Genomic DNA, 22,202 nt, shown 5'->3' on the forward strand with positions numbered 1-22,202 from the left:
GGTCACCCAATGAGCTTCATGGCTGTGTGGGGATTCGAACCCTGGTCTCCCAGGTCGTAGTCCAACACTGTAACCACTATGCCACACTGGCTCTCTGATTTTAAATGTAGCCCATATTTAAAAGTTTATTAAATCCTGGCTAAAAAGTGTGTGTGGCGGGTTGATTTCAGAACAGTCAAAACCTGAAGGAACTACAACGCAAACAACAGGTTTTTTTCATATGGATTAGGGTGGATTAATTTAAAGCAAGGCAATTCAAATCATTGAAATCATGATTTTAAATCACCAAGAGAAACCCCTGATTTAAATCAAGTTTGTCACTTATAGTTCTTCACATATTTCTTAAACAATCGTGCAAATCTTATTACTAGAACATGTTAATTTACAACTCAATACAGAATTTTACAATGAGTCCAGACTTTGCATAATTGTTTAGCTAACCTGATTTTTATTAATTTAGGAAATAGATGGGACTGATGCAACAGGCTAGAAAACTTTGACTGAAATCATGTTCCAGAAAACAACCTGGAATGACAACTTCCCAGTGAGCCAGGCCTACCAGATTCACCAGTCACACGTTGCTGTCCCTCCTATTAGGAAATGGGAGATAACATGCAGACATCCCTGCGATGACACAGGAACCTTTGGGATGATCAGCAATACAGTAGGGCCCCGCTGTACAGCGATTCGCTAATAGTCTCAGTTAAAGCCCCACTTATAAGGTGCTTCTTCCGCTTTTACGGCGGTTTGGGGGCATCACGCACCATTCTATTCAATGGGTTCCACTTTACAGCAGTTTTCGCTTTACAGCGGGGTTCTGGAATGTAACCCGCCGTATGAGTGGGGCCCTACTGTACCCTTTTTTGCTGTTTTTAGACCCACTGAGCAGCACTGCTGCTGCTGCTAACCACGGTGCATATGGGTGATGAACTGGGGTATGTGAGAGACAGATTGGAGTTGACTGGTGATTGGGGGAGGGGGCAGAAAGAGTATACCTTCTATGAAATAGATGTGTTGTCACAGCAGAAAACTGGGTTCAAAGAAGCACTCTTGTATGTTTGGGGTCAGACTCCATCTCTGCTTTGCAGTCAAGTTCTGGACCAAGTTATTTGTGTCTTAGCCTCACTAGTTTGTCTTCTGTGAAAGGAGTTTCTGACATAACTCATTTCTGACATAACTACTTTCAAAATCAAAGTTATTAATTGATCAAGACAGGAACCTGTGGGACGGACTCCCACTCACTGAACAGAGCAAGTAAAATGGAGGCAGAAGAACCTTTCAGTCAAAGGACTCTCAGGTAAAAAGTCTGGAGAACAGGAACTTGGACAGCTAGTACAAATCTGAGGACCAAACTATATGAGACACCAATCACGCAATTAGCAATCGCATGATGAGCTTTGCAAAAGTAAATTGAAGGTGCAGGGTAGCAGATCCACACTAGGATCCTGACATGGGGGCATGGGGAGCTCTAACACCTGCACCTAGTTTTTACGCTGGGAAAATTGTTATTATTATTTATGTACTTCCTTCTTTGCTGAAAAGGCCATGAAGTGGAATGTACAATAATAAAATCACAAAACAAAACAATCAATAACATTATCTAGAACACATTAAAAAACCTTTACAAGGAATTTAGCCTTGATTAAATGCTAAATTAAAGAGGTGTGTCTTTAGGCTCTTTCCAAAAGTCAGAAAAGGGGGGGTGTCATAGCTCTAAAGGGAGGGCATTCCTCAATTTGAAAATGAAATAGGAAAAAAAGCCATTTCCCACATGCCCAATAGGCAGACCTCTGTGAGCAATGACATACTGGGAAGGGTAGTGTTTGCACATAGATATGAATGATTGGGCAAGTTCATACCAAGACAGGTGCTTCCTTAGACCAGCCTTTCCCAACCAGTGTGCCTCCAGATGTTGTTGGATCACAACTCCCATCAGCCTCAGCCAGCATTGCCAATGGGAGGCTGATTGGAGTTGTGGTCCAACAACATCTGGAGGCACACTGGTTGGGAAAGGCTGCCTTAGACAATAAGGCCCCAAGCTCTTCATGGCTTTTAAGGGTTAAAACCAACACCTTGAATTGAGCCTGGAAAGCAATTGTCAACCAGTGCAAATCATTCAACACTGGTGTAATATGAACTAGATACCTTGCACCAGTTGGCAGTCTAGCTGCTATATTCTGCACCAATTAAAGCTTCCACATACTCTTCAGGGATGGTGGAGTAAGTGGCAGCCCTTTTTTCAACGCAAATTGTAATTTCAGGTCCCAGTACAGATTAGCACTACAGAGGAGGCAAAGAGGTAAAGCCCCCCTACTCCCCTTGTCTAGTTTTGACTGTGTGGATAACGGGGCTGGATAGACCAATTGCCTAAGACAGTATCAGTTCATGTGTTCTGTAGATTTTTATGTTGTTTTTGCGTATGTTAAGGTAGGTTCCATGTTGGGGTGCTGAACTTCCAGTCTGTAGATTCTGGAGTCCAACACACCCCTTTTTTAAGCACTGCCCATTTGTGCTAAATGCAATGGGGGCTGTTGTTGTTATGTGCCTGTTTCAGCTTTTACACCATCCCCCCAAATTGATTTTTTAAAAAACATATTTTTTTTAATCACTGGTTTTTATTCATCCTGATATGGATACTTCTGAATATGATATGGCTGAAGATTAGTTTTTTTCCTAGACACACACCCATCCACGCCATCAGAAACTATACAGCATCAGATGATTCAAGACACTTTTGGATAAACTAAAAGTATTCTGCAGCTCTCTTATATATCTCACAATAAAATGCAGCCTATTTAACAGAATAAGTAATGTGTTTCTATGACTTGCAAGTTCTCAAATAAATGAACATAAAACTGAAGAGATATTACAATCAGCTGAATCAATTTGGTAACAGTAGATATGTGAAGGCCCAGAAAAAAACAGGAAAAATTCAGAAAAAAAACTTTTTTTCCAAAAGCCTTCCCCCCCCCCTAAAAAAAATGGAAAAATTGAAAAAAATGAAGAAAAATGGATTATGGAACATTTTATTTTAGCATGATGAATAAAATGTTTCACTGAATCTTGCCCCCCCCCTTTTTTTTCTCAGTTCTTTTTATGGGAATGGATGCTTTATGTCTGCTTGACACTGTGGAGGACTAACGGAGACAGAAATAATTTTCTTTGTTATTAATGTTGATGGTTTCTTCTGGTTTTTTTAATACTGTTTTTTGCCTGCTCCTCATAAACAGGCAAAACGAAAGAGATTCCTTAAAGTTCAGGGGTTCCTTACAGTTCAGGATCTTGCAGATCCATCTGTTATAAAAAAAAAAGGATTTTTTTTAAAAAATTCAATTTATAATAATTGTTTGAATAAAATGTACTTTTAATGTACCAAATGTGATAGTTTTATGTCAAACAAAATTGAACATAATTATATTTGATGTTCCTGAAGTAACGAAGTGACTTTCAATCTATAAAAAGTGCTAATATTACATTTTTTCAATTTTCCCAAAAAAATCAATCTTTTTTCTGAAAAACTCCAGGGGGAAATGGGTTTTTCTGGAAATTTTACATCTCTAGGTAACAGTCATGCACCCAAAGTGGATCACATGATCTATAATAAGTATCCAAGAAGGTCGTAGGGTTGTGGAGGGATGGATGCCATGAGGTTACAAAAAATCCTTCCCTGCACTATTACAAGGATGTTGTGGAACAAGAGGAAACGAAAAATAACACCTAACCCCTTGAGCTGTGTGAGCTTCCAACTGAAAATAGCTATAAAATACTCATGGTTTGGGGTTGGCAGTCCTCTACTACTATATAGCAGAACCAGGGCAGGTCTTGAGGAGAGAGAGGGGAAAAGTTCCTTTATCCCTTTCTTGATTTAGAAACCCACCTTGAACCGCACTACAAGGTTCCTCTTCCTAGCTGTCTGGAACCATGTAGGAGCACACCTCTTAGGGAGTACGCCAGACCTTTGACTCCGACTCCTCTATTTTTCTACTGTCCGACTCCGACTCCTTCATAAATGGCAAATGTATATTAACTCGGGTCCTGCTTGGCCACTGTGAGAACAGGATGCTGGACTAGATGGGCCACTGGCCTGATCCAGCATGCTCTTCTTATGTTCTTATGTAACTAGTAATAACAAATTTACTGTAGTAAAATGGTAGCACAAGGCATTTCATCACCACCATGTGAATCCAGAGCTTGGAAAAGTTACTTTTTTAAACTACAACTCCCATCAGCCCCAGGGATTTGGCTCGTGGGAGTTGTAGATCAAAAAAGTAACTTTTCCAAGCTCTGGATTCATGTGGTGGTGATGAAATGCCTTGTGCTACCATTTTACTACAGTAAATTTATTATTACTAGTTAATATACATTTGCCATTTATGAAGGAGTTGGGAGTCAGAGTCGGAATCGGAACATTTCTACCGACTCCGACTCCACCCAAAATTGCTCCCGACTCCGACTCCACAGCCCTGAGGGATACACTGCAGCATTTTGTTGTAAGTTCCAATTATATGAGGAAAATAGTTAAAAGGTGGGTTTTATATAGCAGGAAGAGGTTAAAAGGTTTTTTTTTCCCCCCAGATCTGGGACACACTATTGATTTAAGCAACTCAATAATAATAAAATTCTGACCAAACCGGTGCGGGCAAAAAGTTCCGAAGAAAATTATTCTTACGGTCCACAACTTTTGCAAAATCTACTCAGCTGTATTGTACTGTATTTTATAAATGCCCTCAGTATTTGGACAATGTGCTGTAAAGTGAGCAATTAAAAAACAGCATATGAAGGTCACAGAATCCATTCTTTTAACATGAGAAACTGTCTCTTAAAGTTGAGTGACAAAATGCTGTTATGGTACATATTAATGCTTATCACAGGCAGCCTAATCCTACTGCAGGGCAGTGATTCTCTGCCACATCCACTGCCATGTGAATTCTAGCCAGGGAGAGCAGAACATGGGGGGATTTTTTGTTTTACTAAGTTGGTATAGCAGCGAGGACCACAATGGATCCCCTTCCCAAGAGCTGGCCAGGCTTAGGATCCACCAGATCCTTATATGTCCCAGCTCTACCCCAGTCCTGCCCCCTAACACCCTATTCAAGCCCACCCACCCCCCACTGGCTACTACTGGTGGGAACACTGCTGATTTTCTTTACTGCACTTTCCATGGCTGCAACCAAGGCCTCTGTATCAGTGGAGCCTCTCCCCCCAACTGTGGAGACCAGCAGACAGGAACATCTGCTGAATCCTAATGCTCTCCAATGGTGCAGACTGTGGGTTAGGGCTGCAGCCTAAATCCAAGATACAGCCATTTAGTTTATTGCAAATCCTAGTGCTAAGAATGGCTCCCTTGAAAAGCTGTTTACATGTTTTTAAGGTTTTTTTCTTTCTTTCCGCACAGTGGTGATCAGTAAAACACTGTAATGCTAGGAGTTTGGGTTTTGACCATTATCACTGTTGAGCGTTAGGTATAATAGTTTTATTTAAAAACAAAAATAAAAAGCTAAGCCCTTATCTCCAAGCAAACATCATCAAGGAAGCCATTAGACAATCATGGTAGACTAGCTGCATACTGGAAAACGTGGCAATTGTTGTGTACTCAATAGAGAACCAAGCTGTTTTTTTCAATTAATATTGTGATAGCAATACTGTAACTGGGCCTTGTCAAGTCTCTTTCTTATGATCTATAGCCCTGACACCATTCTATGGGCAGAAATAATGACACCTTTCACAGGGCTTGTATCATTTGATTCCTACAGTTATTTCAGATGCTACTTTGCACTAGTGGAACAAAGGATTACTGGGGAGAAGAAAGGAAAGTGCAAAGAGCATTATAAGAGACACTGAGCCAAAAGATCAATTGGGGAAAAAGGTAGTTCTAGGCAATGCTTTCTAGGTTATAGTACAATCCCAGAAATGTTTACCCAAATGTTACTCCCACAGGGATGTACTTCCTGGTAGAATACTCAGAACTGCAGACCCCTTAAACAGGTGTGAAAATGTAACATAAAAAGGATAATACATTCATTTCCACATACACTGATTATCACATTGGTTCCAGAATTAGCCATATTCTCTTAACAAAGCCTGCAATTCTATGCAAAGTAAGGGAGTTCCCATGTGACATACCTGACTTTTGAGATCTGCCTCCAATGCCATTTTGCAGGTCACCTTGCCTTGAGGTGAAATGCACTGTGAACATGTAATAGGGCCTTTTCGATTGGGGCACTCGCATCTCTGGGCTTTCTGGGCAGCAATTCTAATGTTTTTTCAAATACCTTTATGTACCCAAGCTTTTCAGATTTTCATTTTTGATGCATTATTTTCTCTGGTTAAATTTCTCCTGCTGGTATTATTGTAAGCTGTTTTACACAACTGATTGTATTTTACTGTTTTAATTAAAGCTTACATTAGCCACTCTGGAGGGCCACCTAAAAAGCAGGATATAAATTCTCTAAACCAGACCTTATTTTATTTATACATATGGTGCTGGACATATTTTAAAATGCTATTGTGCAGGGTGTCGTACATTTGATATAATGTTCAAACTGGGGTGCTACACCTACAAGTGCAACATTAGTACACTAGGGCTCCATGGGCTATGCTAACACTGCATGCATTAGGTGTAGTGTAGCATTTAAACAAGATAATGAGCATAGTGAACTTTGCACAGCTAATTAAAAAGTGCCAGGCACCATGCTTAAATAGGCATTTCTTTGAACTCAACAGGACTTACTTCTAAGTCTGCTTGCACTGGCTGGAGCAATAGGACTGGGTTATAGTCAAAAATGCAGTTACATGTCAGCACACAAATGTCAGTAACAAACTACAATCAAAAATTCTTTTTGATAAATCATTTACTAACATATTTAATTGTATTTATGTTTTTTAAGGACCTGCCCTATTTTCTGTTATGTTGTTTAAGTTGTTTTTAACTGTTTTAATTATGTGTTTTAAAATTGTTGTAACCCGCCCTAGGATCTCTGGGTAAAGGGCGGGTAATCATCATCATCATCATCATCCTTTGACCTATAGTTTTTAAACCAGCCTTAGCACTGCCAGGTTCTTCCATCCATTACCGGGCCCTACTGTTACTTGGCTGCAGTATATAGTCTCCCTCCAGGTAGTAGGACAACATGGTCACCTATGGGTGGATAGTTTTCCATAAATCTAGCAACCTGGGCAAGGTGACAGAAAGTTACTCATCCTGAAAGCTGCAAGTGATTACAAGCCTTGCTTCTGATGTAGCAGTTTTCAGTTTGGTTCTACACCATACCATGTTTTTTATACATTTATCTCCACTAACACTCCTCTGTTAGCTTTATTAGCCCAAGCCACTGATTTAAGTCACCCAAGATGATGTACAAAAACAAGCCATAGCATTAAAATGCAAACACACATGCATGCATGCACAGGCACACACACCCAGAAACACAGACATCACAAATTATGTCTGTTGGCATTAATTTAAAGAACCCCAACCCACTATTTTTTGCAACAGTGGCACAGGAGGGACTACGGCATTGACAGGCCTGCAAGCCCACTATTTCTTTGTCCAGGAGTAACATAAATATCCATACTGCTATATTTATTTAAAATATTTCTTAGCTGCCCTTTCTCAAACCATTCAAAGGAGATATACAGTAGTATGAATAAAACTATTCACATACTATATAAATATAATATTTAAAAAACAAGCAAGATAAGAGGCAAAGTATAAACATAAAATTAAGACTGGGGTAAAGCAGTTCCAACTAAAATGTCATATAAAATGCTAGGGGAAATAGGAAGGTCTTAACGTAGTACTGAAAAGATTGTAATGGCAGTGGCAGAAACGTTTATTTGGGGCACCACCACAGGAAAATCCCCTTCCTCTGTTACTACCTTATGTATCTCTGCTAAAGAGCATACTCAGAAAAGGGCCTCTACAGAAGATCTTAAAACACAGGAGATGGTGTTCCTTGGGCATCTAGTTTAGTTGTTTAAAGGGCTTTAAAGGTAAGCACTGACATCTTAAACTGGACTGAAACAAATGAGGAGCAACATGATTCCTTCAGAATAGGTCTGATATGTTCCAGTCAAAATTCTGGCAGTTTCTTTAAGGTCATCCCCACATAGAATTCATTGCAAGAATCCATCTGGGAGGTTAACTAGAACATGAATTGCCATGGCTAGGCTATTCTTGTCCACAGCTAGCAAGCCATCCAAAGCTGGTAAGAAGGCACCCCAGAGCACTGAGGCCATCTAGGCCTCCAATGACAATGAGAGATCAATGAGTACCTCCAAAATTGCAAAACTGCTGTTTCAGGGCATGCAACCCCATTCAAAACTGGGTCAACACCACTTTCACACATCTGAGAATCAACTTCCCACTGTCTCATCAGGATTCAGCTTCAGTTTATTAGCCCTTGACTAGTCCATTAAAGTCCAGAGAGCAATTCAGATCTGCACATCCTCACATGACTCAGAGGAGAAAGAGAAACAGAGTGGCGTGATGACACCTCATTCCAAACCCTTGAATGATCTTCATATAAATGTGGTGCTGAGCAGAACCTTCTCCAATGCTATTTTCTGGACCCAACCTTGAAGGTAGGAAATCCGTCGTATCTCTGCATCCCCTAACCCCAACCCACAGATTCAGTCAAGCAAGATACAATGGTCAGTGGTACAAAAAGCCACTGAGAAGATAAGGCGAATCAACAAGGTTGCACTTCCACCTCATTTCTAACAGAGGTAATCAGTGCCGGATTTAGGCATAAACTAAACAAGCTACATCTTAGGGCCTCACAATCCACAGGGGCCTCAAAAAATTTCAGAATATTTTTTGGGGGCTTTTAAAATTTTATGTGTACTGAATATATATATATATATATATAGTGTAATTTTTTAACAAAGGGCCTCCAAGCTTTATATAGCTTAGAGCCTCACCAAGTCTAAATCCGGCACTAGAGGTAATCCATCAAGGTGACTAGGACTGCATCAATGCTGTACTGAAATGGGTGACATGGCACATAAATAAATAAATATTTAGCATTACCTTATGCACACTTTTTGGATTTTCAAGCCAGGCATAATACATTTCCTCAACATAACTTGAATTACTTCCACTCAAGAATGGTTCTGTGGCTCCAGGTGAAACATAACTCCGACTTGGCAGAAATGCCTTTTTGTTTACATTTTTCTTCACCAAAAAACAAACACCACGATATTTCAGGGCAGTGGCAATTAGCCGCAAATGACTCATTTTTGTTTGTTTCGTAGATCAGATTCTATAGAAAAAAGCACAAAAAATGAATTAGAAAAGCAGCCAACAATTAAAAGCTTTCCTTTTTAACAGAGCTTATACTTAGAACTAGGCTCTTGTCCTGGATGACAGAAAACCAGTTTTAAAGAAGTAATAGGCATTGATTAAAACAAGAATTACTGGTGCACAGCTTCCTGCAGGGCAGGAAGCTACACTTGAAATCTAATTCAGCAATATTAGTGTTTCAAGAAGACAGTGTGGTCATTGCTCCTGCTTAATCCCTAATTTATCCACAATAAATATGACAATAACACAATTTTATATCACTATCCATGTAAGTGATGCTTTCACTGAGATAATTTTTCCAGTTTGGGCTGATAGTTTATTGTTCCTCACCAGCAGACTTTTTCACCGGAAGGTTATTTTTTAAAATTGATAATTGTAAACTCTATATACACCCTACAACGATCACTTTTACACATACTGCTTATTTTATTAATGTAGTTTTCAGCTAAATGAGAAACAGAACCAGTGAAAAAACATACATGGGAAACTGATGTCAGGAATGCTAAAGAAATTATTTCATTCTGATGCACAGATGGTAGAATTATATTTATGCCAAGCAGACAGGAAGTCAGTATTTAAAACATCCAGACAATAGTAATAAGCAGAACTAGCTTGCCGAGTGGGGTTGAGCTGCTTCTCTTGCTTCCCAGCAGGTAGATCGCAGTTGCTTACCAAGAGGGGGAAAAGGGAGATGGCAGGAAGGTCGGCAGAGTGCAAATGCACCAATGGAGCCAATCCAAAGCACCTGCCACTGTGTTTGCACTGCATCAATCTCCCCGCCACTTTGCCCCTCCTCTTCTTGATAAGCAGCAGTGACCCATCTGCTGAGAAGTTAGTGCAGCAGCTCTGCCCCAGTGAGCAAGCCGCTCCTGAGTAATGGCCAGAATTTCACAGTAATCTTATATCCCTGTACAAGATTTTTATTCCAAATGTCATATAGTGGGACATTAATCTGGCCACATACAGTTTAACTAAAGATATGCAATATTTATTGGAGATTACTCAAACACCCTACCATGCCAAAAAGGTATTAACTTGTCTGAGGCTGAAGAAATAATCCAATTAACAAAATGCATTGTTACACTATCTTCTCTAGCAGTTCATTTTTCAACCCCTGCTTTAAATGTATACTTTGCCATTTTTGATAACACACATAGGGAAAAGTTACATTATTATTATTATTATTACTACTACTATTACTACTACTACTACTACTACTACTACTACTACTACTACTACTACTACTACTACTACTACTACCGGGAGCTGGGGGGGGGGGAATTGCTCCAGATCAAGTAGAGGCACCTTATATGAGCAGAACAGAGATCATGCAAGGTGCTTCCACCTGATTTGGAGCAATTCCCCCTTTGCCCAGCAGCTCCCCACCTTCCGTATCACTGTATAAGATGGTTCCCCAACTCTCCAGATAGGATTTTCAGAAGGGACAAGGGCTGGAGGAGGAGACAGAAAATTTCCTTCCACTCACATTAGTTAGAACCAAAACCACAGTATTTCTTTTTAAATCAGATTTCCTACTTGTTTCTGTGGTAATTTAAATACAAAATCTGAAACAGAAAAAGAACAAAAAGGAAAGATGAATTCTAGAGGCACACGTGATTTTTTAAAAATGTAACTGCAAATTGATAGTAACTTCAAATTAAAATTTTCAAAAAAAGAAAAACCCAAGAGAACAAAAACATATTTCTGCGGTTATCAGCCAACGTTTTTGTTGAGAGAGCCTTTTGGAACCGCAAAGTAGTGTCAGTGACCCACTTAAGCAATAATCCATTTACTAGATGGATAACCCACATGACCAGACAGATTTGTTTGCCCCAACATAGTTTAGTACCATAACAATTTACATTCAACACTATTAATCAGTATCTATGAATGCACAAGTCTTCAATTAACAAAGATACACAACAGAAATTGCTAAGTATATCTGAGGGTAAAATGAGAGAAATCTATTTAATCACTAAATTTTGCTCAATAAATCTAACCTACTTTTTCCCCCAGTGCTTATTCCACAGCACAAACTTAGGCTACAATCTTATACCCACTTTTCTGGGTGTAAGCCCACAGAACTCTGAACAAAAATGTATATGATTACACTGTCAGGCTCTCAACACCACTTAACAATCTAAAACACACAATTTAACTGCATATACCCATAACAAAAAAAACAGAAGTCCTAGTTTATCCTGGCTTACTTAAACTATAATGTGAATAAACAGCATGTGGGTGCATACAACCTATTTGCTAATGCTTCTGTTCTCCCTTCACACACATGGGTATAACAAACCAGAAAGCATGGCATCTGATGAACCCAGAATTCTGGTTTCTTGCTCCCAAACAAGCCAGGACTCTTAGCCAGCAATAAATCAAAGTGAATCTCCAGCATCCTCATCCCTGGTCCGGTCTACTCTAGATTAGCACAAAGAGCAATGGGCAGAAGTTGAGACAGCTGTATCATTCCACTTCACATCTTCCAAATCAACCCAGAAATGAAGCAGCAAGTTCCATTTGATCACAGGGTTGAAAACAACTGACAGAAAAATGTTGATTAAACCTGGGGGTTATACGAACCAAAAAAAAAAGTGTGTGTGAGAGAAAAAAATTGGATTGGAAAATAAAAGTGGCTGGTGTTCATCAAACATAAACTGCTGGAGTATAAACTAAAGTGGGGCAGTAAACAGGTGAAGAGCTTTAAAGTGGCAGGGTACCTTCTTGTGTATTTATACAAAAAAACCCTAAATATGACAATAACCCAGTTAATCCCTGTTCAAGATACCATGTGATAACACAAATGATCTTGTCAATCTCTAACTTGCCTCTAACCTCTTGTTCTCAGTCAATTCCCCCCTAAGGAGAAAACTGCAACAAAGTCATTCTGATACCAGGTATAATCTTTGGAATGATCTGATTTATGTTGAACTCAGGTGGAACAACGGAACTATACATATCATAGGTCAACAAACTCACAGAAACAGCTTCCTAATTGTACCAGTCCACATACTTCTGCTGGCAGTTAATGCCACTAGAAAAGTTGAATAGTTCTAATTACTGAATTCAGCTTCACTAAAATTGGACTATTACTACTCTTGAACTGTATGGTAACTTCTGGTATGATGAAAATTTATAGAACAGTCCATCAAACATGCAGCCACCCCAATAATCACACAGCAAATATGTATTAAATGGATGATGAATTCATACATACAGATTTTTAACACAGGTTTTCTACCCAAAGTCACAATATGATAGCAATTTCTTACCACTGCAAGAAAATGGTACATTTGTGTCCACCCTAAGGCAGACAGATCTGCTGGTAGTATTTATTCTTAATACAAATGAGATAAAAAATATAGGGATTGAGGTTAATGTCAATAACAATTTTTCATTTCACCAAAGGTCGAACACACACCACAATATGCTTGGCTTCTTGGGGTATCTAGGACAGATATATCTTATTCATTCAGGCTGGTTGTGTCTAACCGGAGTTAAGCTTTTAATGGGTATATTTTTTGGCTTTGTTTTTTCTTATATGTGTGCATGTGTGTATTTTGTAACCTCTCCCACATCCTAGAGAAGGATCAGACTAGACACCTAAATAAATAGATAGAATAACTGGATGGGTGCACTTGCAATCCAGTGCTATGAAGATTTGAAACCAGTGGTCTTAAGTGCACAACATCGAATAAAGGTTTGGTTAAAAGTTCCTTAGCAAAAGCTGAGTAAGTTTCACAGTCATAAGAACAGATCCTTACAATAACTGGTTAAAGAACAGGAGACAGAGGATGCGGGGGAAATTCATAATTAAGCAATGGAGTTCTCCAGGAATCTGTATTAGGACTGATGCTATTTATTATCCATAAATAATCTGAAGTCAATGAATAAATTTTGCAGAGGATACCCAAATCATTCACAAAGCTGAAAACCTAAGGAGATGGTGACCTTCCTGAATTGGGTGAATAGGCAACAGAATGACAAATGAAGTTCAATATAATTTAACATGAAGTGCCACATTTTGGAGTAAGCAACAGCAACTTGTCCAGGATCTGGACTGGCTGTGATTCTCCAGGAAACAGATATTGAGGTTATCTAATTAGTTCAATGAAACTGTCAATTTTGGTGTGATCATTGTAAAAGGGGCAAATTCTATGGGTGATATCCAACACTGCACAAGCACTTTTGCTCATTTGTCAGAACATCTCCTCCTGCATCTGTTCCAGAGGGTTTGAACATCCATATGGTATTTGGTGTCAGAACAAAGGGATAGGTGGGATATAAGTGTAATGAATAAGTTAAACAGAACTGAAAACCATACTGGGGGCTTATCCAAACAGAGCGGGATAATCCACGGTTTCCATATTCGGTTTGTCATCTGATAGTCCTCACTTTGCCTTTTAGTTCGCTCTTTCCCAATTAAAAAAAAATGTTTTGCACCCACACACGCAGCGGTAAGACCCCTACATTCTTTTCGCTTTTTCCAAGCTCCGCCTCTAAAACCTCCCCCTATCAACCAATTGGTCAGCAAAAAAAATTACATATGCTCCTCTCCCCCTCTGCAACGAAGCACAATATGGCTGTAAAGGAGTTCTCGCCTCGGAAGGAAAGGCTGCTGGTCGGTTTCACGCCTGCCTTGTTTGTATTTGCGATATTATGCTTAAATGAATGTATGCTTTTCTGCCTTTATTGATATTTAAGGAGATACACACGCTGGCAATTGCACTTATTTCTCCAAAAAAGCAAGAAACATGTTACACACACCCTCCTTCTCCCTTTCCTTCCCATGGAGAATGAAATCGGGAGCACGCTTGAAACCGACCAGCAGCCCTTTTCTTGTTTGTATTTGCGATATTACACTTAAACAAATGTATGCTTTTCTGATTTGAAGCAAAAACCCCAGCAAGTAGAATGAAATTGACAAAGCTTTCCAGGCAGGCTGAAACCGACCACCACCCCTTTCTCGCTTGCTGTGCATTGCAGATCTCATCCAGAGCAGCTGCCTAGTTTGCAGGCTGGCAAAAAATAAAATGCATCTGCGCAGTAGTTGCAGACCCCCCCCAACACCCCACCATTGTGATGATTGGTTCAATTTTCCCGGGCTTATTCTCACGCAAAAGTGCAGATACGTGATTGGCTGGAATGAGGGCAAGGGGAACCGCCCAAGAACCGCCCATCAGCTGTAAAGTCTGCAGTATTGCATCCTAACTCCTGAAGGCACAGCGGATAATTCCCGATTTTAAACAGCAAATCGCATTTTTGCCAGTATTGCAAGGAGTGGATTTAACCCGCGAAAATGTGTAACAGCGCGAGACGTCATTTGGACGACCGAAAAATAATGAACACACTTGGCGGACGTGTCACACATTTTGCAGTCGTCTGGATGAGCCCTGGATTAAACCATTTCTGAGATCAATTTATATGAAGTCACAGACTTATCATATACCAAGTAACTTTATTATTATTTATTAAACTTCTGTCCCACTCTTCCTCCCAGAAGGAGCCCAGGGTGGCAAAGGACAAAACACTAAATACATTTAAAACATCTCAAAAACAAAACATTTTAAAAATAAAACATCTTAAAAATGTATTTTAAAAAAATCTTTGAAAACATCTTCAGTTCCAAAACAGACACAGACTTGTTGAAAGAGGAAGGTCTTCAGCAGGCGCTGAAAAGATAACTGAGATGACAGCTGTCTAATATTTGAGAGGGAATTCCAAAGGATAGGTGTCACAACACTAAAGGTCCGCTTCCTATGTTGTGCAGAACAGACCTCCTGATATGATGGTATCTGCAGGAGGCCCTCACATGTAGAATGAAGTGACCTACTGGGTATATAAGGAGTAAGACAGTCTTTCAGGCATCCTGGTCCCAAGGTGTATAGGGCTTTGTGCAGTAAAACCAGCACCTTGAATTTGGTCCAGTACCTAATGGGCAGCCAGTGCAGTTCTTTCAGCAGTTGGGTAATCTGTTGGCGATATCCTGCCCCAGTGAGCAGTCATGCCCCCACATTTTCCACCAGCTGCAACGTTCTATGTACAATTTCAGATTGTACAGATTTGGCAAACATACATTGACAATTATTTATTTATTTATTTATTTATTTCCATTTCTATACCGCCCTTAGCCAATGGCTCTCTGGGCGGTTCACAGCAAGGAATAAAATACAATACTATAATTATAGTTTATGTTTCTTCAAAATACATAGGGTATGGGGCTGTATTTGTGATATGCACAAACAAAACACATGTATGTTTTCTTTTGGATTTATGGAAATTCTTGAACAATCACCTAATAGTTTTACTGTTGCTTCACCATCTGAAACAGTTAATTACATGCCTTTCCTCTATTTATTCCTTTTCCTTTTAGTATGTATTGGTGGGTCTATAGAGAAATCCGATGATGCAGAGAAGAAATGCAAGGCCTTGAATCCTTCAGCCAGATATACAAGCACCAGCCAGGTTACATTAGCAGAAAATTTATGTATTTTTTAAAGCAGAGATGACCCCATCAATTTAGGTTACATGCCTGGCTGGACTACATCTAGTGAAGTCCATCATCATAAACATGGCCCTCCTTACGATAAGTGCATCCGATCAGAGGCAGCAGCTCTGAGCACTGCGGCCTGCACAGAGACAGTCCAACAACATTAGCTGCACCCTTAGAAACTCCAACTCCCAATGCAATGAAATAATGGTTTGTTTATTTAAACCATCTTACGCTTCAACTACGTCTCCTCCCATAAGCCAAACGGAAGAGCATCACTGCAACCTAACCGTTTCCCAAGGAAACTAGGCCTTTGCCGTTAAATTGCATGGCTTTATTACTACAGAGTCGCCTCCAAGACAAATGTTAATAAACTACCGCGCCGACCTCTAAAGCGTTTGCTCAAAACACCCCTTTTTTTGCTGGGTAAACAACAGCAAAAACCAAAACCGCCGGCCTCGCCCTTCATCCAACCTTGCCAGTCCCGTTCGTTGCCCCTCACAGGCATCCTTCCCCCTCTCCGAGCCTTTATTTCCCCCGAAGCCCTGGTGTCCCTCCCCCATCTTCCCGTATTGTGCTGTTATTAATCCCCTTGGCGACCCTCGCTGCTGTCTGAGCAGGGGGGGGGCTCTGTTACCATAGAAACTCGCGCTTCCTATCCTTCTCCACCCCCGCCGTCACAGGAAAAGACAGACCTTGTTCATTCTCCTCCCCTCGAGCCGGGATGGGTGGGAGGGGGCAACAAAAGGAGTAGGGAGATACCTGTTATGTCACGTGAGGCGCGGAAGCCGGGCGCTCCAAAAGCGCTCGGTCGAGGAGAAAAAGAGGCAGCAGAAGCGGAACAGACGCCGCCGCCTCCGTCGCTGGCTTGGGCGCTCTGAGGTAATTGGGTGGGGGAGGGGCCACACGCCGGCAAGTCGCTGTCCGCGCTCGCGGCGGTGCTGGAAGGAAGAAAGGGGCTCTCGCTCAGTCTCTCAAGGGCAGCCGTTGATTTACATGAACACACGCCCACCCAGCACATATAGATAGATAGATAACGTTTATTGCGGTCACAGACCAAACATATCAATTAGACATTCCAACATAGAAATGGTTAAAAACAATTATTTTACAGCAATTTAATACAAGTTAAAATATTAACATATACAGGGTATCAATTTTTTCCCTACTCAGATTTACTTGGAAAAAAGAGCTTTAACCAAGCAGAGATAGATGGCCATCAAATATGTGTACAGAGTAAGTATGAATCTCCTTGTGCATAAGCTCTAAGGCCTTTGCAATATTAACAAATCGGATATTAAAAGAATAAAATAAAATAAGTCATGGCAAATCTCTAAAGAGTCTAATTTCCCTAATTAAAGCGAAACCATTAGGGTTATAATGAAATCTTAGACAGCCAGCTAAAATTATCAGCAAACATAAATACAGAAGTAGCACATAGGTAAACTGTTAAATACAAGTTAAAACATTATCACCATCAGGATATCAAATTTTTCCTACACTGAATAGCTGAGGCACAGAATTTAGCAATTTTTTCCGTGATTTTAGGAAAGCGATCAGATAATAAAAGTTCCACATAATAGCTGTCACTTTTTCCGGAAAACGAATCCAAAATAGGGGTGATTATTTTGATTCTAAGAGTACTATAAAACGGACAATGTAGCAGAACATGTGCAACTGTTTCTATTTCATCAGTGCCACATGGGCATTTTCTTTCGGCTAAAGGGATTTTTTTATACTTGCCCTCTAAGACTGCAGATGGTAGTATGTTGAATCTAGCTAAAGTGAAGGCACTACGCCATTTAGGTATCGTCAGGTTTGATAGATAAGACATCGGTATTAGGGGTTTTATATTATATCTGTGATGTCTTATCAGCATCAAGTGATGTTGATAATCTATATCTTTGATCCGTTGGATGATAATTGTTTTGGCCTTTTCATAACCCAAATCTAGAATTATTTGAGTTGAAAAACCTAATGATGATATTTTATTTAACATCATCTGAGTCCAAAGATTGGAAATTATCACTTAATGTGTGTGGTGCCAGACCTACCGGGTTGAACAGAAGTTTCAGCCAAAAAATAATTCTATAACTCCAGATACGGGATTCTACTGAAGGTAGTCCTACTTCTAGTCTTATAATGAAATTTGGAATACACCGGGAAACTGACAAAATCGATCTTAAGAAAGAATTTTGAACTGACTCAAGGGAAGCAAAGTTTTGACAAGTATTAGCTTGCATACCATATGTCAGCTGTGGAATTACTTTCGCCACAAATATTTTAATGGCAGCAGATATAATTTGACCCCCTTTGTTATAAAAAAAGGATAGCAGAGCCTTCGATGTTCTCATCGCATTTAGGATAATCATTTTTATATGTAATTTCCAAGATCTGGATGATTGTAAAGTTATACCTAAATATTTAAATGCAGATACTTGTTCTATTAATCGACCATTTAGCCGCCAAAGGTGTATGGATGGTCTATTATTTTTCGTAATGATCATGACTTTTGTTTTGTCATGATTGATTGTAAAATGTTCCTTATCACAAAAATGTGCTACATTAGATAGTAATCGTTTTAAGAATTAACTATTGTATTTATATAAATGTTAAACAAAAGTGGAGCCAGTATGCATCCTTGCTTTACACCCTTATGGGTACGTATAGGATTCGTTAAATGACCTTTATTATTGCACCTAACTCGAAGGTAAGTGTTTTCATAAAGGCCTCTCATCAATGATAGTAAACGCAAATCAATATTAGTACCTTCTAGTTTTTCCCATAATTTGGCTCTAGATATCGAATCAAAAGCCGTCTTAAGATCGATAAATGCGGCATAAAGAGAGCCCTTTGTTCTTTTGGTGTATTTCTCTATTAGATGTTGTAAAACCAGGACGTGATCTGTAGTTGAACGACACGTCCTAAAACCTGCTTGCTCTTGAGCCAGAATATGTTCATTTTCAGTCCAATCTATTAATTTATTATATAAATGGGCAGCGTACAGTTTACTAATTACACTTAATAGACTTATAGGTCTAAAATTGGCTGGGTCGGATGTGACACCTTTTTTATAGATTGGGACAATTATTGCCATGTCCCAATCTTCAGGTATTTGCATAGAGTGGTCTATATAGGAAAAAAGTGTTGCAAGTACTGGGGCCCACCAAGAGCACATATATATATATGCGCATACATTCTGTTTACTTTGGGGGCTGCAAAGTTTGAAGCAGCTACAGCACAGAAGGTCACACTGACTGCTTCCATGCTTGCGGGGCTTTTCTCGTGTCCGCTCCCTTCCCCCCCCCGAAGTTTTCCCTCTTAATTCAAGGCTGCTTCACACAAGATTAATTTTCTGCAGAGAAATTAGTGTATTTATTCATCACTTTTGTTTCCCGCCCTTCTTCCCCCAAGGGACTCGGGGTGTCATGGCTATTTCCTTTTAACCTCATAAAAACTCTCTGAGGTAAATTATGCTGAGAGATAACCATTGGTCCGATGGCATTGTACTAAACTCTAAAATGCAGGAGTCCATCATGACAACCCCCATAGCCACGCCCCTTCCAAGGCAAAAATGAATTTTTGACCAATGCAGACATTATTTATTTATTTGAAGCTCTTGTATACCGCCTTTCGTCATAGGTGAGACCCAAAAGTGCTTTCCTTATGGCAGTCACAACAATAATGTACAAAATTAATAAAATACAACTAAAACCAGTGGAGGCTGGTGGCTCCAATGTCAGCAGTGAGGTTAATCCGCTCCGGGTTTTAGTCTGAACTTTCAAGGGGCTGTCCAAGGTGCTGAGAACCTTGGATAGGTCCTTGAAAGTTCACACTGAAACCCAGAGCAGATTCACTGCCCTGCTGATAGTGGAGCCCCAGCCGCCTCTGATTAAAACCAACAATAAAACAATAACAATCATTATAAAATATAAAGAGAGATGAAAGGCTGAAGTTAATTGAAACATGGTCTCCAAAAGCTAGGGAAAACAAGTGGGTCTTCACTAGACACTCAACAGTGTAGCCATCTGTGTCTTTAAGGGAGCGGGAGGAATTCCACAACTAGGGCAGCACCACAAGACAAAGATCAAGTTATATAGGACCGCTGATGATGAAACCAGGTATTATTATTGATATGGTTTCAATCCCAAGTTAGCATTTTTCTCATTGCCGCTCCAGCTTTGCTTAACATTTAGCTTGATGAATAGTTCTGGTGGACTCAAACACTTGTTCACTGTTTTGTGACTGTGGAGGCCTGGTGACTTAGGACTTTTACATACCATCGCCAAGCCTCCACTGTGCCTCAGATTGTGACCGCCGTATTTTTGTATCCCACTAAGCTCCCACCATGCAACACCATATATAGATTTTAGATGAAGAATACCTGCTCAATTTATCCCTTTCTGGTTCCACTGGCACCATTTATTTCAAAACCTTTATTCACCTTTTACTCTTCACACACATGGTAGCTGGGTATAGGTCTGGGATGAACCAACTCAGGGACTAGGGTTAAATTCATACAAAGATATAATTTATTAAAGCTGATTTACAGTATAATAATATAAATTATTATCTGAGTCTGTGTTAGAATTGCTTGTTAATATGTGTTTTTGATACGTTTTTAACCCTTTAAAGATGTTTTTAAAGCTTTTTAAAAATGTTTTTAACGTTTTATTTTAATGTATTTGAAGGTCTGTTTTTATGATGTTTTAAAGTGTTTTTAGCATTTCTGTTTGCCGTTGGGAGGAAGGGCTGGATATAAATCAAATAATAAATTAAATAAATAAATAAATATATTTGCAGCTAAGATGTATAAAAATACCTCATTTCAATATAACTTCTTCAATGACTTGTCCCCCTCTCATCACCATACTGCTCCTTGTCCAAAATTCCTGTTATACAGAAGTCCCTGCCCTCCTCCCCCTGCCATAATCACTCAAGCACAAAGGAAGCTGCCTTATATGTGAAACAGTCAAGTGTTTGTTTTCATTCTCAATTTAGATCCCTAAACACTATTAAGCAAAGCAATTCCATAACAAATGCCTTGCTTCTTACTGGTACATTTCTCAGTATTAATAGACTAGAAAGACCTTTAGACAACAATCAGATAAACTGTATACAACTTTCTCATCTCTACAGCATGAAAGAAAATGAGGAGCATTACAGCAAAAGGTTGCTATTTTTAGAACAGAAAAAAGATTTAATAATCATGCAACTTTTAATAGTTTCATGAAGGAAATCTAGATACCCTTTAATAATATTTTTGTATCTTTCCATCTGAGATCAGTATGCAAAACAGAATAAAATAAAAGTACCTTAGATAGTACCTTGTCAACGTGACTGCTAATAGTTGAAGATCAGAATTTATGGGGGGGAAATGATCCCTCCATTCTCTGCTGGAATATATAGCAAAATGACACAAAACACACCATTGCAACATAACTGGGGTTTTTTTAGCTTCCTAGCAGGCCTCTTTCCACTTATATTTTTTTCCAAGCTACAAATTTGCTTTGATCATGTATGTTGTTATTTTTTGCTGTGCTTCTTGGAGCAGCAGAGCAACATCCAACCAAGGTCTGTCATCTGTAGAGGCAATTAAGACTATCCCCTTCTGTGACATAAATATCAACATGAATCACAATTTTTGTTGAGGTTGTAATGCAGTGGGAATAAAAGCAAAATTTCATCTGACCTAGAAAGGAACAAAAAGAATGAAAACACTGTAATTCATTCAGTTCAGCAAGTGTGTTGCTAAATTGCTTTACCAGGGTCAAACTATCTACAGTGACAAAGAAATATTAAGAGGAAGCACCTCTGATTACTATAATTTTACACTGGGGGGACCAATGTGGTGCCCTCAGTTGCAATGGTGCCTTTGATGACTTCCCCTAACACCTGCAAACCCTCTCGCCGCCTTTTCATTATGTAGTGAGAATGGTTACCTTTCTTGCTCCCTTGTAAAGTACATAGAGTTGAAGGTGGAAGATGGAAAAGTGGCATTCTTAATGACTTCCTCTTTTAACTCTATGTGCTTTTCAAGGCTCAGATTGTCTTTGAGCATCTGAACAGAAAGCAGATGGACTGAGAGAGTACTAAGGAAAGAGGGAAGGATACGAGGGAAAAGGGAGTGGTCTGCCAGACTGAGGTGGAAGGAAAATGGAGTGACTGGCATTAGGCTGGGGTAGAATGTGGGTTGCTGCAGGGATCATGAGAGAGAGAATGGGGTGCTAGAGCTAGAGAGAGAGCATGCATGCACATGCACACAAATTAGAACCAGTAAAGTAGATCTCTTGAAATTACTTAACTGTTCATGGGGTTTTCCCCAAACTATTACTACTACTACTACTACTACTACTACTACTATCATCATCATCATCATCCTTACCCCCTCTTCACCCAAAGGTT

At 39.6% G+C, this 22,202-nt stretch overlaps 1 protein-coding gene across 5 annotated transcripts in view; it reads right to left on the reverse strand.

Moving 5' to 3' along the window:
- The window catches only part of OGDHL (oxoglutarate dehydrogenase L), a 103,672-nt gene extending 86,982 nt beyond the window's left edge, over window positions 1-16,690 (reverse strand). For 2 of the 5 annotated variants that reach the window (XM_061634996.1, XM_061634991.1), the window contains exons 1-2: window positions 16,560-16,690; window positions 9,032-9,263 (exon numbers count right to left, since the gene is read on the reverse strand). In XM_061634996.1, the coding sequence (XP_061490980.1) occupies window positions 9,032-9,238 (207 nt within the window). In that variant the 5' untranslated portion in view covers window positions 9,239-9,263; window positions 16,560-16,690. The other 3 variants (XM_061634995.1, XM_061634993.1, XM_061634994.1) reach the window with 3 other exon arrangements.
- Window positions 16,691-22,202: the final 5,512 nt, after the last annotated feature.

Source organism: Rhineura floridana, chromosome 7 (genome assembly GCF_030035675.1).
Source record: "Rhineura floridana isolate rRhiFlo1 chromosome 7, rRhiFlo1.hap2, whole genome shotgun sequence".
Lineage (NCBI taxonomy): Eukaryota > Metazoa > Chordata > Lepidosauria > Squamata > Rhineuridae > Rhineura > Rhineura floridana.